Raw genomic sequence first — 16,495 nt, forward strand, 5'->3', positions numbered from 1 at the left:
GTTCAAGGCCAGGTTGGACACAGAGGTTTGGAGCAAGCTGCTCTAGTGGAAGGGGTCCCTGGCCATGGCAGGGGTTGGAGCTGGATGAGCTTTAAGGTCCCTTCCAACCCAAACCAGTCTGGAATTCTACAGTCTTATTGAAACCCATTGGAAATCTGTGCAGTCACAGGAGAGAATCTCGCTGCTCCCAAGGTGGAGCTCCTGATGTCCAGCAAATCCATGCAAAAGTGCCAGCATTCGGGTGGTGATGCTCAGATAAATCTCCACTCTCTGGAGAGGCCAGAAAGCTGCAGAGCAGGGTGCAAGGTCCTGCAGAGCATGGGGACAGCCTCCTGCTACTGCCTGTGACTAAAGGGGGATCTCCATCAGCGCTGTACTAAAGGGCGGCTGTGATTCAGAGCCGCAGAGGACAGGAAAGCACGAGGAGCCCTGCCAGCCAGAAGTAATTAGCTCTAGTGAGTAGGAGATACACAACACAAGTACAGTCTGTCACTGGAAAGCAGTTTGGGACAGGAAGAGAAGAATATGTGATCCCCTTGAAAAGAGAAGGGAAATTTAGGACGGCAGATTATTATTGCACACAAAAATATTTGGCCAGGCTTCCGTGCTGGCACTTTTTTCCCTGTTACGACTGCAGATGGGGAGAGCCACACTTCTGTTTCCCAAGGGGTATTTAATTGGGTTTTTCTGCAGTTATCAGGTCTGAGCTTCTGCCCAGATCTCATAGAAATAGGCCCGATCCTCTTCTGTGCCATGGCACTTGATGGGTGCAAATCAGAGAGCAGCTGAAGCGAGCAAAGTAAGGTGGAGACTTGCCATTAATGTATTTGCAGGTCTGGAGAGGTTTGGCTGCTGGCTCTGCCGTAACCTATTGCATCTCCTGCAGTCCTGGTCCAGCTCTGGGGCAGCAGCACAAGAGGGATGTGGAGCTGTTGGAGCGAGGCCAGAGGAGGCCATGGAGATGCTGCGAGGGCTGGAGCAGCTCTGCTCTGGAGCCAGGCTGAGAGAGCTGGGCTGGGTCAGCCTGGAGAAGAGAAGGCTCCTGAAGGGGAGACCTGAGAGCAGCTCCAGTGCCTGAAGGGGCTGCAGGAAAGCTGGAGAGGGGCTTGGGACAAGGGCCTGTAGGGACAGGCCAAGGGGGAATGGGTTGGAAGGGGCTTGGAGCAAGCTCTAGTGGAAGGTGTCCCTGCCCATGGCAGAGGGTTGGAACTGGATGAGCTTTAAGGTCTCTTCCAACCCAGATCAGTCTGGGATTCTATGATTCTATGAAATGGTTTGATCTGGATGTGCATCAGTGTATCATATGGCTACAACAATGTGAATGATACCTGCTCTGTCACTTATGTGAGATCTTCCCTTGGGTATCTTCCTATAGATATAGTTTGTATGCCATTGGGCTCTATTTTAATTGAAGCCTTGAGCCATTGTTACAGTGAAAATAATACATAAGAGAGGCTGAGGCTTTAGAGAACAATGAGTAGCCGGATGTGAAATAATAAAGAAGAAGAGAGAAGAAGCGATTGTGTCATTGGGAGGACTCAAGATAGAAACCACAGCATTAAGTCACTGTGAGTGCTTGATGTATGCACAGAAGAGCATTGAACTGGAATCACATCAGTTACATTAATTAAGGTTATTTAGCCAGAAAAACTAAATCTCAGCTAAACAAAGAGTATAGCCAGGTGTCTAAATGATAATAGATCAGGAGGAAGCAGAAGTAGGAGGTGCAGTAACACAGATGAGGGCCCAGCAGTGGATTTGCTTGGTTATTTCCAGCCTTGTAGGGAAATTGCCATTTTTTCCTAGTTATTTAAAGAGGTTTTTTTTAGGCTTTTGGAGGAATAGTCATAAGGAAGTGGTAATAATGACTGTCTGTGACTGCCTGATACCTGCTGCTCAGGCTGTATCTACTGGATGTGGTAATGAGGAGTCACAGGCTATGGTCGTTCATCCTTGGCTGGCAGAACAGGCAGGTTCTTTGGACCAAAAATAACCCCCTTTGCCTGTGAATAAAGGGGAAAACCATCATTAGGACACAATTGCTTTAATGCTCCTGGAAAACAGCCCTAGAGAGGTTTGTGACGCAGGGGATGGTCCTTTTCAGAAGTCATATACCAAGTCATGGCAAATTTTGTACCAATCTTAGACCATCCAGTGTTGTCTGTGCAGTATTTTGTGCTCTAGCAAGGCACTGAGTGCGCTCCCTTCCATCCTGCAGCAACTCAGCGTGCTACAGGATTGAGCCCTAATTGCCTGGCTGCCTGGAGGATGCAGCAGGAGCAGCAGTAATGTCTTGGTTGACATAAAAGAAACCATTTCAGCAGCAGTTATGGGCAGTAAAAGGTGAATCTTGTCTCTGTACTTCCAGGCCCCCAGAGAATTCAGGGAAGGGGATCATCATTTCATCTTCTTCTTTGTAAGCAGGAGGCAAATCACTTTATTTATCAGCTTGTGTTTGATGGTGGGATTTTTTTCCTTCCTTTAGTGGTATTTATCCAACTATAAATGATGCCAGTGTATGAAATGTGCTGAATTCATTACCAAGATTCACTGATGCTAAGGGACATCTGAGATTTATCTTTTCAGAGCTTTGTAAGATCTGGGATGTGGGAACTGATGCTGCATTCTGTGTAAGATCCTAAGGAGCCTTTCCTGGCAATCAGCTGCTGGCAGGGATAAGGGAATGAATTGATTTAGCAATAATTGGATAGACTTCAATTGAAATGAATCCTAACTAAAGGGAAAGCGCAGGCAGAAGATAAATATAACACCTCTGAACAGTGCAGATTATGGAGATTAGACCCAAGCAAAGCCCAAGGTCAGTTTTCATCCTGAGGTTTTGCAGTTTACTTGGTTTAGAGAGTGAAGCTGAGCTGGGTGATGCTCTCTTGGCTTAAATTCCTCTTCCTTCTCTGGTTTCTAGAGCGTGGTTGGGTATCGGTCCTTGCAAGGACACATCTCATGGGCAGCAATACCTGTTGCAAGTGTTGATGAAATGCTTCATTTATAGCTTTAGATGGAATTTGAGTCTGGAGCCAGAGCTTCAGTCTTTAACAGCACCCTTTTTATTCTGAGGGGGCATAGGAGAAAGCACAGTGTGTATTTGTGCATGCAGTGTGTGGTACCTAATGCCATCAAGACTTGTTGATGTGCCCCATGGAACAGGGAATGACTTCAGGATGGCTTTGTAGGTGTGAGCATCTGCATGACAAGGATGGGATAGGGAGACACAGGATGAGATAGGGAGACATCCCTCTTCCAGAGCACATCTCCCTGTCTAGCACATCTTCAAAAATCAAGAGAGATTATGTTAGAGCCTGGTTTTGCCAGCCTCCCTTTGGCTCTTGGGATGACCATAGGGCACATCCTCTTGGAAGCTATGTCTGGCACATGAAGGAGGTGGCTGGGAATGACCAGCATTCATTTACCAAGGGTAAATCATGCCTGACTTCTGTGATGTCCTGTAAGGATGCTCTGGTAGATCTGTGGGTGAGACAGCAGCAGCAGATGCTGTCCTTGACTTCAGTAAGGCTTTTGAGATGCTGGGGAGGGACTCTTCATTAGGGACTGTAGCGACAGGACAAGGGGTGATGGGTTCAAAATGAAACAGGGGAAGTTTAGATTGGATATAAGGCAGAAGTTCTTTACTGTGGGGGTGCTGAGGCACTGGAATGGGTTGCCCAGGGAGGTTGTGAATGCTCCATCACTGGCAGTGTTCAAGGCCAGGTTGGACACAGCCTTGGGTGCCATGGTTTAGTGAGAGGTGTCCCTGACCATGGCAGGGGTGTTGGAACCAGATGATCTTAAGGTCCTTTCCCATTCTAACTATTCTATGATTCAGGAGATGGAGCCAGGCTTTCCAGAGTAGAGCATGGCAGGATGAGAAAAAGCAGACACTGAAATGAGAGTTTCCAACTGGAATTAAGGAAAACCTTCCCACCAGGAGCTAATCAGGCCCTGGGCAGGTTGGCTGTGCGGTCTCCATCCTGAGATGCCTCAATACCTAAATGGACAAAGCCATGAACAGCTCAGTGTGATTTCAGCTTCATGCAGGGATTGGACTAGAGACCTCCCAAGGTCCTTTCCCTCCTTATCCCATCATTTTACCCAAGATGCTCCTGCCAATTATTCACCAGGGAGCAGAACAGTTTTGCCATTTCATGGGATTCTTTCTTTTGCCTGCAAACCTCATGTTGCACTTTGTATGTGAGCTACAGAACAGATGGGAACCTCAAAGCTGTTTTTCAGCTTCATAATTAACATTGACCTTCTACAGCAACCTCCTGTGCTCCAGGAGCTCGGTTCTCTTTCCAAGCAGGAATTAATTGATCCCCCCAACTTTTCCATGAGTTGTTATTGCCAGTGAGGAAGATGAAGTGCACACAGGTTGTCCCACTCATTATAAAAGCTTGATTATCTCTTTATTTCAGTATTAAACAGAGGAGAGGCAGGGACCAGATCTCTAAGGCAGCATTCAGCTGCCCAGCAATGGAATTGTCCTTCCCTCTCCTGCAGCATCCTGGGTTATTTATGATGCACTTCCAATTCCTGCAACAGATGAGACAGGGATCTTGCAGACAATCGTCTCCTCCTCTGCAAACCCTGATTCATTCTTCAGGCAGGTCCTGGGGGAAAAAGAAAGCTAATATGAGATCCTTTAAATAATCTCTCTCTGAAAGCATCTGGAGCTGTGCTGGGGTTGAATTAGCCATCTAAACTCCTCACCTTTGACATGTTGATGATGTTTTAGTGTGGAATGCTCTTTCAGTGTAGTTTTATGATTACGTATTACAAAGCAACTTGAGTGCTATTTTAATGCAGTTCTAAGATTATAAATGTCGTCTTCTCAGCATCCTCCATCCCGGCTTTGTCTGGTCCATACCCAGGGAGCAGCTTGGGGTACCCTGATACACAATGGACACATGGGCTTGTTTGTCCCCTCCTGATATCAACAGGTAGTTAAAGAAGTGGGAGTCTGTTACCTAAAGTCTAACCTTGTACTGTAGAGTCCTTTGCGGAGAGGAGAGCATGGACCCTCCACAAGGTCAACTCAATCACGGGATCATAGACTCACAGAGTGGTTTGGGTTGGAAGGGACCTTAAAGCTCATCCAGTTCCAACCCCTGCCACGGGCAGGGACCCCTTCCACTAGAGCAGCTTGCTCCAAGCCCCTGTGTCCAACCTGCCCTTGAACACTGCCAGGGATGGGGCAGCCACAGCTTCTCTGGGCACCCTGTGCCAGCGCCTCAGCACCCTCACAATAAAGAACTTCTTTCTTATCTCCAACCTGAACTTCCCTTGTTTCAGTCTGAACCCATCACCCCTTGTCCTATTGCTACAGTCCCTGATGAAGATCCCCCCTCCAACATCCTTGCAGCCCCCTTCAGATACTGGAAGACTAAACTCAGGTGGTTCTGCCCATGTGTCTTTGAGGTCCAAATATCAATATGAAGATGATGCAGACCTTCCTTCTTCCTGCCCCATGGATCATTTCAGGCTGTAGGAAAGGAGGTTCTCCAAATGTGCATTTGTGCAGTACATTGTACTGAGAGACCTGCTGTGGGTGAAGAAATCCTGGCTGTCTAATTGCATCACTCTGGAATGGGGTTTCTTGTGCAGTAATGCATCCAACACCTATGACAGATGCTAGTTACAGATGCTGTTCTGAGCCCTTCTAGGGAAATCCTTAGGGTTTCTTTAAGCACTCCCTCCTCTAATGCTTTATTGCTGCTGAATTTGGGCTGTGACAAATGGGAAACTTTGCCTGACTCTGCAGTTTCTCTCTCCTCTCGCTCTGGTCCCGCATACAAATGCAGCAGGTCCCTGGGGAGAAGCCAAGACTGCACCACTCATCCGGAGTGACTGGCAGCACGGTGCGAGTGCCAAACCTACACCCCTGCGATTGCACACAGAGCCTGCAGTCCCATCGCTGCTTCCCAGGGCTTTGCTCTCCTTCCCTGAATGTGAAGGCAGTCATCGGGAGCGTCTTCGTCTCTTTAGGACACATAAGCCAGTAGACACCAGTGGGAGACCTTGGCTTCCCCAGTTCCCCACTCAACCCCTCCATAGGTCTATGGCATCATCTTGAGTTGCTGAACCCATCAAGGAGAGGGAGCTCATCCGTCCCTAGGTTCGAGTGTAAGGTTGTAGTTGGTTGTTTAGAAGACAAGAATGTTCAAATGTGTGATTAGTCCGAAGAAATTCTGCATTTTTGTGTATTAATTGAGTTTGGAGGCTTTTGGATGAAGACTTTTCTGAATGTCACCATGAGAAAGGCAGAAGAGCAATCACCTTCATAGTGGTTGCAGACAGCTCTCTTCTTTGACCTTCCTTGTCAACCTGGGCTTGAAAGCTTAGCAGACCCTGTTTGAACTAATTTCCTCTTTTCCTCTCTTTCAGCAGCTGGGAGCAGAGATGGACAAGATACTGGAAGCCGTGGTGATGTCCTCATACCCCAACAACGTGAAGCAAGGGCTTGTGAGGCGCGTCATTGAGGCAGCAAAGCAGCCCATGGACAGCGAGCAATGCTGGTCCATGCTGGAGCTGTCTACCAAGCTTTATCTCACAGGGGACACCAAGTATAAAAGAGAGATTGGGAAAGAGGTTTTGGAGGTCTATGGCCACTATCACCCAGAGGAATTTGAGGAGTTCTTCAACGTCCGCTTCCTGCTGAGTCTCCTTCAGGAAGGTTATGGACCTCTGGGGAAGAGAAGCCATTATGTACTTGATTATATCCAATTAGGACTGCAGTTTGTGCTGGACAGCCCATCAGCAAACAGCATCTTCAGCTTACTGAGGATCGAGGTGCTCCGGAAGGTCTGCGAGAGACCGAGCCCCAAGCAGTGTGCGAAGATCAGCAAACTCTTAACCCAGCATCCTCAGTGCATTCCCACTGGGAAACACCAGGTCTTGTTCTGTCAGCAGCTGATCCGGTGCATTGGGCAGTTCCAGTGTGTTTCCGAGGGGGAAGAAGCCATCATGGAGTTCTTGGAGCAGGTGAACAAAGTGAGTGGTCTGCTGCAGAGGATCTGGAGGGCTCAGACCTCAGCCATCCTGCCCTCTTTGAAGGAGCTCTTCACCATCATTTCTTCAACAGGTAATGGAAAGAAACAAAAAGAAAACTAAAAAAGGGATGGGAAAGTGAATGTTGGCTCTGATGAAGTTGAATTTCTTTAGTTTGATATCTTCCATGGGTCTCATCAGCTCTAGAAGTGCAGCCGCAGCTGAAATGTAATGAACAAGCATCCCTTAAAGTTACCCAGGGCTTTAAGCTAGGAAGACAATTTGTTCCAAACCTCTGTGTAAAACAGTGGGGTTTTGGACAGAGGGCAATGAATAGTGAGTGAGCAATGGTGTAGGAACAACACAGAGAAGCTTGATGAGTGCACATCCATTGGCTGTACTGGGCTTCACCTAAAATGCCTCCCAGTACCTAAAGGGAGCCTACAGGAAACCTGGAGAGGAGCTTTGGTGAAGGGCCTGTAGGGACAGGACAAGGGGAATGGCTTTAACTTGCCCAAGGGGAGACTGAGCTGAGCTCTTAGGCAGAAGCTCTTCCCTGCGAGGGTGCTGAGGCGCTGGCACAGGGTGCCCAGAGAAGCTGTGGCTGCCCCATCCCTGGCAGTGTTCAAGGGCAGGTTGGACACAGGGGCTTGGAGCAAGCTGCTCTAGTGGAAGGGTTCCCTGCCCGTGGCAGGGGTTGGAGCTGGATGAGCTTTAAGGCCCCTTCAACCCAAACCAGTCTGGGATTCAGTGACACCGCACAGCCTGTACACACGAGTTAACTGCATTGCAATATTTGCAGCACCATTTTGGGTCCTCAGCATTTTCCAGCATGAGCTGAGCTTAATGGAAAGCTCTTTATGTGCAGCTGGTGAGTGGCACTCAAAGGCTTTTAGAAATGTCACTCTCTTACAGCTGACTTGATAGGACCCCACAGCCTGATCCCTACTAGAAACCAGGGACAATGCTAAGGAGTCTAGGCACCAACCTAGAGATAGAAGCCCTACTATCTCTCTGGCTGATGATCATATCTTAAGGTGGGACAGAAGATATTTAACCAACTTCTGGGGCCTTTAGGTTACTGCAGAGGGTCTCAGAAGGTTTTTGGAGGTACCAGTGCCATGAAAGGCTGGACTCTGGCAGCAGATGAGCTCCTGCTGCAGCTATTGCTAAGCCCACGAGAAGGATTTTTCAGTGCCCTCTGTATGAAAACCTCTTCCTTTGGAAGGTGCTCCATGAGGCAAACCTGCAGTTACATCTCACTGCGACTATTTGCAGTACTTAGCATAAAGAGAGGAAATTTGGGACCCAAGATCTTGGGCCTCTGATTTCCTCCTCCCTTTGGGCTGTGTATGGCTTCATGTAACAGCCCATCTGCTATGACTCGGCCTCATGATGTGCTCCATTTATGTAGGCTTTTAGAAACAAGAAGTGACCTCATGTGCCTGGTTTTCCCGGTGACTAACATCTTCATTGCTGGCACTCATCCATGTCTTTGCAGAGGAGCAGGAAGCACCATCCAATGCCTTGGCCAGCGTGGTCCAGTTTGTCCCTCTGGAGCTTATGGATGGTGTTATAAGAAACCTAACCAACGATGACAGCATCACTGATGTGCAAATGATGACGGCCATTGGCAGGTAGGAGAGGCTGATTAGTGAGCATCATTCTCAGTTCAGAGAAAAACCTGCCCCAAAGCTGCGCTTAGCTCCTCTGTGTGGTTTTATTCCAACCAGGGTGGCTGCTGCTGTCTAGTGAGGAGTGTGTGGGCAAAAAGGGACCTTCTGGATCTTTACTTCCAGCTCTGAGGGCCCAGAGAACTACAATAAAGACTGACTATTATTATTATTATTATTAATATTATTATTACTAATTTGTTTGACTTGGTTGGTTTTGTTGAGTGTTTTAAGAAATAAGTAGTGTTACAGGAAGAGGTGATGGGTTCAAACTGAAACAGGGGAAATTCAGGTTGGATATAAGGAAGAAGTTCTCTACTGTGAGGCTGGTGAGGCACTGGAATAGGTTGACTGGGGAAGTTATGAATGCTCCATCTCTGCCGGTGTTCAAGGCCAGGTTGGACAGAGCCTTAGGTGACATGGTCTAGTGTGAGGTGTCCCTGCCCATGGCAGGGGGCTGGAACTGGATGATCTTAAGGTCCTCTCCAAGCCAAACCATTCTATGATTCCATGTTGACCTCTGTCTCGCTTCACAAAGACACCATCCTTAATCATCAGTCATATCTAAAAGTCTTGGAAAGGGAGGTGTGCCCAACTGTTTCAATAATCCCACCTTGACCTTTGTTGGGTGAATATGGTGCTGCTGGTCTGGATCTTAGTGTGTGTAAGTAGAGACCTTATAGTGTGTGTAGGAGACCTTATCAAGGCGTGATGAAGAGTAGTGGGTGCGATACTACCTGATAGGTTAGACCTGGTCTTTGCAGTGCCACTGCCCTCTTTGGCATCACTAGATCTTCCTTGTGTACTTGTGTCCAAGTCGTACAGCCCTTTTGTGCTCCAGTTCCTTGCTCCACACTCACTTAGGGGTATCTTTGATGATCTTAAGGGTCTTTTGCAACCTAAATGAATCTGTGATTCTATCTTCAACCCATGCTTTCCTTAGAGGTCTACATTTAAATAGGTGTTCACATACAGTAACACATGCACTTAACCCAAGGGATCTGCTGGAACTTGATCTCACTGGAAACATGTCTTTTCCTTTTCTTATTATAGGATTTGTGTGTGTGTCTCCCCAGTAAGGTTACATGACAAAACCACACATTATTCCTAATGGGAACTTTACGTATGCAGAAAGGACTTGCTTCTCTTTGACTTGCTGGAGAAGGTCATGGTTTTCCCACAGTCCAGAGCAACCCAAGACAAAAGATGAAGTTATCAGCCCAGTTCTTAACCCTCTTTGTCCCTCTTTTTCCCCTTCTGGCCACCTGCTGCTGTGAGCTCTAGGCAATAAATCCTCTACGAGCACCAGTGGCTAAATATAGAGGTTGCAAAATCAATTGCATCATTCCTTAAAGCAGTCTTTGTCACGCAGAGGGATGAGTAAATGATTGCTTAGAACTAGCCAAACATTAAGCAGAGCCTGCAAAATGTAATTAAGATCACTTAGGAGAAAGGCAGAAGGTTTGGCAGCGTGTTTACGGTAGATGGGTGCCCCAGAAAACAGCAGAACAATCATCAGCCTTTGGATGAGTGCGTGCTCCATGCCTAGAAAATCAAGGAAAAACATACAAGTTGAAAGGATCTTTCAGCTTAGGACCCAAATCTCTTCCTCCAAAGTTTGGGATTGGGAGTTACTAGCAGGGGAATAAACTGAACGTGGGGTTGAGCTTCTGATCGAGCGTTTGAAGAGCAAATAGAGGTAACAAAAAGCAAGGCTGGCACCTGCTGGTGTAGGTGAACGCCACAGTCTCTTTTAGAGAGTTTCGTATTATTGAGGGCTTTTTTGGAGGCATTTTGAGGAAGGTGTTATGGTAGGTCTGAGGTCGGATTTTATCCTGATGTTTTCAATCACTGGAGGGGAAGATAACCTCATGTTAGGAGTAGTCATAGTTTAGAACATTTGTCATGTGAAAAGGGAACAAAAGGTGCTCGACAGAAGAAATGGATCTGCAGTTTGAAGGGAGAGTTTCTGCAGCTCAGTTTGACAACAGGAACTCTAGGACTGTACGTGCAAGAGGGAGGAGAAGGGAAAAAGGCACATGAGTGGTACCGAGCATGCAAAAAGGGGAGGTTTTTACGCTCAAGTTCTCCCATTGACTAAATGTTTCTTGTATTCTGCTCCATCTGGTAAAACCTTCATGAAAACAAAGTTGCTTTGTGTGCTTCCAGTATCAACTAACTCGGTGCAGAAACGTGAGGTTTTGTCTTTTAATTACATGTAGTTTAGACGAGGCCTCAGTGCCATGGGTTAGTGGTGGCCTTGGCAGTGCCGGAGGTTGGTTGGACCTGATGAGCTTAAGGGGCTTTTCCAACCTGGTTGGTTCTGTGCTTCTGTGATTTTAGAGTTTGTCTCTTTTTTAATAAACTCTATTAAAGTGCATCCATGACTTCAGAAGTACTCACTGATTTGTTCTAGTACTTGTCCTGGGGTTGTCTATGTTCAAAGAGCCCATGTTCTGATGAAGAAGGCATCTGCTATCACACACTAATGCAGACACTTGCTACCTCTGGAAATCAGGATCTGAGCTTTTACAGGTTTAGCCTACCAAACCAATGGCTCCTTTGGAAAATGAGGGCCCTGGCTTCCAAAGCATTTGTGGATCTTGCATCGTGCAAAGGGTAATGTGAATTTAAAGTGTAATTTCTTCCTTCTATAGCAGCTCAGGCAGCAGTAGGAAGGACTGCAACTTAGCCACTAGTGCTGGTAAATGATGGCTTAAAGAGGAAAAGGTTATTTTATGGCTTTGCAAAAAACAGACAGGATAAAAGGGACCTTTGGATCTCTGGATCCATCTCCCTGCTTTATAGGCATTGACATCATAGATCCTTTTAATGGATGTTCAACTACACCGCTCAAAGCAGGAAGGGCTTTTGCTCCCCCTGCTCTTCTTTTATAGCTGTTCCACCTTTGGGTTGCTTTAATGGTTCGAATCTCTCCTCTAATAGCCAGCCTATATATATATTTCCGGCCATCTTATGCCTCATTTGATCTTACACCCACATAAATAGCTGAAATAACTCTTTTGCCTCCCTGGTGTTTATTCCTTCGATGTATGCAGGCAGAGCAGTCCCTTCCCATCTCTGCTTTCCTGTGGCTGTGCTAACCAAGCCAAGCTATTTTGAGCTTTCCTTACAGGAAATGTTCTTCATTTCCCTGAGCACCTTAACAGGCTTTTTCAGCACCTGCTCCCACTTCACTTCATTAGTGTTGGACATGGATGGTGATGTTTGCACATCATGTTCCGTGTGCCTTGGACATCAAGGTCTTGGACAACAGCATGGGAGGCTCTTGTTTTGCCGTAGAAAAGAAGTTTTACTTCTTGTCTTTTCCATGGCTGTTGTTGCACTGGGAACTCGTAGTCAGCTGGTATCTGGCTGATTGCCTTCAAGCAGAAGATTTACTGTCCTGTAGCATCCATTTCTTGTGCCTTGTCTTCAAGCAGATTTACTGTCATGTAACATCGATTTCTTGTGCCTTGCGTGTGTTTTGAATCATTACATTTTCTCCCACTTCTGCATTTCTAATGCTCAGGGTCTCCTTCGTGCTACCTTGATCCTCTTCTTGTTTTGATGATGCCTCCTATATTTGCATCATCACCGATTTCACAGCCATGTTGTGTTTGTGCTAACATTAGGCCCTGAAGAATGTTGCTTGTGATCTCCTTTCAGAAAGCCAGTCAGATATGATCTACTTCTGTCCTTTGACTAGAAATTCATATATCCTTTTAAACCTGACTTTGGCACCTATGGTAACTCCCTGTGACATGGTATCCGTTCTTCCCACCTATGCTCTCATTGCCTGTTTTCATTATAGGAATTGTCTTCCTATTCTTCCCACATAAAACACCATACCAAAGTTAATAGAGTCATTAAACCTCACCAGAGTTGAGTTTTACATGATGGAAATCACCATCTCCTCTTGGCTGGAGTCCATGAGCTCTTCGTGTTTCATTTTCCTATCAGCTGTTGTTGCTCTTGTTTCCATTCTCAGATCTTTTACCTGCCTCCTCTGTCACCCTGATCAATTCATTTCTCTTGCTGAAAATGAAGGCAGAGGAGGTGTTTAGTGTGGAAGGCACATCTAGAGGCCATATCATACCTTTAATCACCATCACACCCTCCATAGATAGTGATTGCACGGCTTCCCTTATTCTCTTCTAATGCAAATGTCTGTGGAAGCTTTTCTGGCATTTGCTTAATTATCCAGCTTTGGTATTTCTCAACATCCCAATAAATTCTGCTCTTCAGGCTTTCTTTGCTCCCTAGCCTTTTGTTTTTCCAGGTCCTTGAAGACTTTACTTATTCCTACTCTTTGCCTTGTCGTGGTTACTTATCTGTGCTCCCTTCATATATTTTGCACAAGATACAGTCTAATAAGCAGAAGGGACTGATTGGGAAAAATAGGTGGACTGAGGTGAGAAACTGAGCATCTGGGATATCTTCAAATCAAAGGTACTGAAATGGTTAGCAGAGTTCAACCCTTGGAAATCCCAAGCCTTAGTTACTTCCCATCTATGTTGAACGTCAAATTTCGACAGAAACAATGTGTCATCACTTAGTCTGAGGTTATTTTCTTAGGAGTGACTTCTGCAAAGCATTTATAACTTACAGAAAGATGACAACGTGTTGCTGGAGTGGCTATAGTTGAAATGTGTTAGCTGTGACATTCAGGAATATCTGGCTTCCATTAGAGTTACCAGTATTTACTGGGTTTTCATGTGCTTCTGGAAATTGGTGTTTCCCCACAGAGAATTAAAAGCTCTGAATCTGAGTGCTTTTTCCTTACCAGTAACAATGCAGAGGTTCATTGGACAGAGCCTTGGTGACATGGTTTAGTGGGAGGTGTCTCTGCCCATGGCAGGGGAGTTGGAGCTTGATGATCTTAAGGTCCTTTCCAACCCAAACTATTCTATGGTTCTATGATCATTTGTTTTCTAATGGTGACAATGCAGAGACCCTGATCAACACTTCACAGAGGTGGTATATAGAGTTTCAGTGTTAAAACTGGAACTCAAGTTGGCTGTAGTCAGTGGAAGAAATCCCCACTTGAACATGAGCCGGCTTCAGTGTGCGCTCACAGCCCAGAAAGCAACCGTATCCTGGGCTGCATCAAAAGGAGCGTGACCAGCAGGTCGAAGGAGGGGATCCTGCCCCTCTGCTCTGCTCTCGTGAGACCTCACCTGGAGCGTTGTGTGCAGTTCTGGTGTCCTCAACATAAAAAGGACATGGAACTGTTGGAACAAGTCCAGAGGAGGCCACGAGGATGCTCAGGGGCTGCAGCACCTCCCTTATGGAGCCAGGCTGAGAAAGTTGGGGCTGTTGAGCCTGGAGAAGAGAAGCTGCGTGGAGACCTCAGAGCAGCTTCCAGTATCTGAAGGGGGCCTATAGGGGTGCTGGGGAGGGACTCTTCATTAGGGACTGTAGTGATAGGACAAGGGGTAATGGGTTAAAACTGAAACGGGAAGTTTAGATTGGATATAAGGAGGAAATTCTTTCCTGTTAGGGTGGTGAGGCACTGGAATGGGTTGCCCAGGGAGGTTGTGAATGCTCCATCCCTGGCAGTGTTCAAGACCAGGTTGGACGAGGCCTTGGGTGATATGATTTAGCGTAAGGTGTCCCTGCCCATGGCAGGGGGGTTGGAACTGGATGATCTTAAGGTCCTTTCCAACCCTAATTATTCTATGATTCTATGATTTTATGGACTTGGCTCTGATTCTCTGGTCCATGTGGTTCACCACAGCATGATGATGACAGTGGGGTAATTCCACTTCAGGCTCTGTTGTGCTTCGAATAACATGTGAAATGCCTTATTAAGAGCCTGTCTCTTACCCAGTTATCCCACTAGTCACGAATTTGGAGGAGGCTTATCTCAGAGTGGAGATTGGCTTCCACAGTCTGTGCATTAAATTTACTTGAAGAGCTTGTATTTCATTTCAGGATGATCGACTGGGTGTCCTGGCCCCTGGGCAAGCACATAGACAAGTGGATCATCGCTCTGCTGAAGGGTTTGGCTGCAGTGAAAAAGTTCAGCATCTTGATTGAAGTTACTCTTTCTAAGATCGAAAAGGTAAGTGGGCTCTTTTAAACATGGATGTGACCAATAGACTTGTCCCTGAACCTCAGGTATCTTCTTGCCTTTCAATTGAATGAGGATGAGATGTGACTTGAGATGTGCCTTGCAAATGCTGCTTTTCTGTGTATGGGGTGATGGGCTGATGCTGTTTTGCAGCTAAAACTTGTTCTCCAAAACAACCTGCAGTTCTTTAGGTCTTGGTGTGCATAGGTATTGATATCTTAAAGGTTATGAAATGAAAGAAGCCAAGGATTTTCACGCCAACCAACCAATTTCCTTCCCCAACTATGGAGCTTTTGTAACACCTGCCTTTGGGAATGTGACTTGCTCTCCATCAGCTGTGTCTGGTTGGCACAGGCAAAATACACACCAGTGAGCATATTAACTACACACAGATCAGTTTGAAAGCCTGTGCCCTGGCCTTAGTTCGTTTGCTAGTGCAGGTAAAGCCCCCACTGCTGTTTCCATCACCTCTTTCTGCAATGAGTGCTTGGTGCTCTCTGAAAACTGTGTCATCAAGGGCTGAAATTGGTCACCACTTTAAAGCATTTTCCATGCTGTGATCCTGCTGTTCCCTCCTTTGTATGATGGGGATAACATCAGGCTGAGCCTCCAGTGGAAGTCACCGTTGAAATTATTAAGACTGTGATTATTAGTATTGGAACATGATCAATAACTGCAGTTGTCTTTGTGATCCCCCCGTGTGCACTGAGCAGTGGGAGAATAGCCAAGCATCTCTGGCTTTTCTTTATCTTTCCTTTTGTACTTTAATGCAGAGGAAAAGGACACAGCCCTTAAAATAACATGAGTTTTAAAACTCTTAGAAGTATGGTAGAGGGCATTGTCAACTTATGCCATTGTCTGTGAAGTAGGATAAATACCATTACTTAGCCTTTGAAAAACACCTTTGCTTTCTATCTGCCTGAAAGGTTAGTGGCAAAGATCCAAATACCACAATAAACCAGAAAGTACAGCATCCCTCTGTGCTTGCAAGGCCTCATCCATCAGGAGGTGTCGAGGTGCAGCGGGGTTACAGAGGGGGTGAGGATAACCCACATGGTATTTTTAGGATGCTCTGGATAGGAGACGACTGGAGACCAGGATGCAGACTGCTTGCTTCAACATCCAGCATTGAGCAGAAGCAGACCAGCAGCTGTGGGAGATGCCCAGTGCCTCTCTCCTGCTGGTCCCTTCTCCCATGTGTTGCGGTGCCATTCTACCGTCTCATTTGCTTCCTTTCTCCCCCACCAGGTCTTCTCCAAGTTGCTGTACCCCATCGTGAGGGAGGGGGCTTTGTCTGTCCTGCAGTACATGCTGCTGAGCTTCCAGCACTCCCACGAGGCATTTCACTTGGTAAGGCTGGGCTGCTCTTGGGTGAGGGCATTGCCCTGAGTGTAACTGTGATGTGGGGCAGCTGGGGTGGAGGGCAACCTGAGGTGCTGAGATACTGGGCGATATTTCCCTCATCTGCTTGATTTCAGTGACTGATGTAAACCCAACCCTGTCCATCCACTTGTAGCCTGTCCTGGGAGATGCAGGTAGCCTCTGGTAACCTCTCCTGCAGCCCAAACAGCTTTCAGAGCACCACAAAGCTGGTGAAGAGATGTGGAGGGAAGACCTGAGTCTAAAAGGAGTAGTTTGCCACAGACAGAGCAATCACCCTGTGTCAGAGAGTGAAGTGCAGGGAAGTAAGGCTTTGCTTTCTCCTCTGATAATTCCTTCCATTTCTCCTGAGCTTTACCAGCCT

General features: G+C 46.7%; 1 protein-coding gene across 3 annotated transcripts in view; it reads left to right on the plus strand.

The window, feature by feature from the left end:
* USP35 (ubiquitin specific peptidase 35) overlaps positions 1–16,495 on the plus strand; it is a 30,262-nt gene that overhangs the window by 3,830 nt on the left and 9,937 nt on the right. For 2 of the 3 annotated variants that reach the window (XM_057408542.1, XM_057408543.1), the window contains exons 2-5: positions 6,403–7,096; positions 8,504–8,639; positions 14,613–14,742; positions 16,000–16,101. In XM_057408542.1, coding sequence (XP_057264525.1) covers positions 6,415–7,096; positions 8,504–8,639; positions 14,613–14,742; positions 16,000–16,101 — 1,050 coding nt within the window. In that variant the 5' untranslated portion in view covers positions 6,403–6,414. Of the gene's footprint in view, positions 1–6,399; positions 7,097–8,503; positions 8,640–14,612; positions 14,743–15,999; positions 16,102–16,495 lie in introns of all 3 variants that reach the window. The other variant, XM_057408541.1, reaches the window with a different exon arrangement.

This window comes from Pezoporus wallicus, unplaced genomic scaffold (genome assembly GCF_028554395.1).
Source record: "Pezoporus wallicus isolate ANWC-B61680 ecotype Strahan unplaced genomic scaffold, APGP_CSIRO_Pwel_v1 contig_7461, whole genome shotgun sequence".
Classification (NCBI taxonomy): Eukaryota; Metazoa; Chordata; class Aves; order Psittaciformes; family Psittacidae; genus Pezoporus; species Pezoporus wallicus.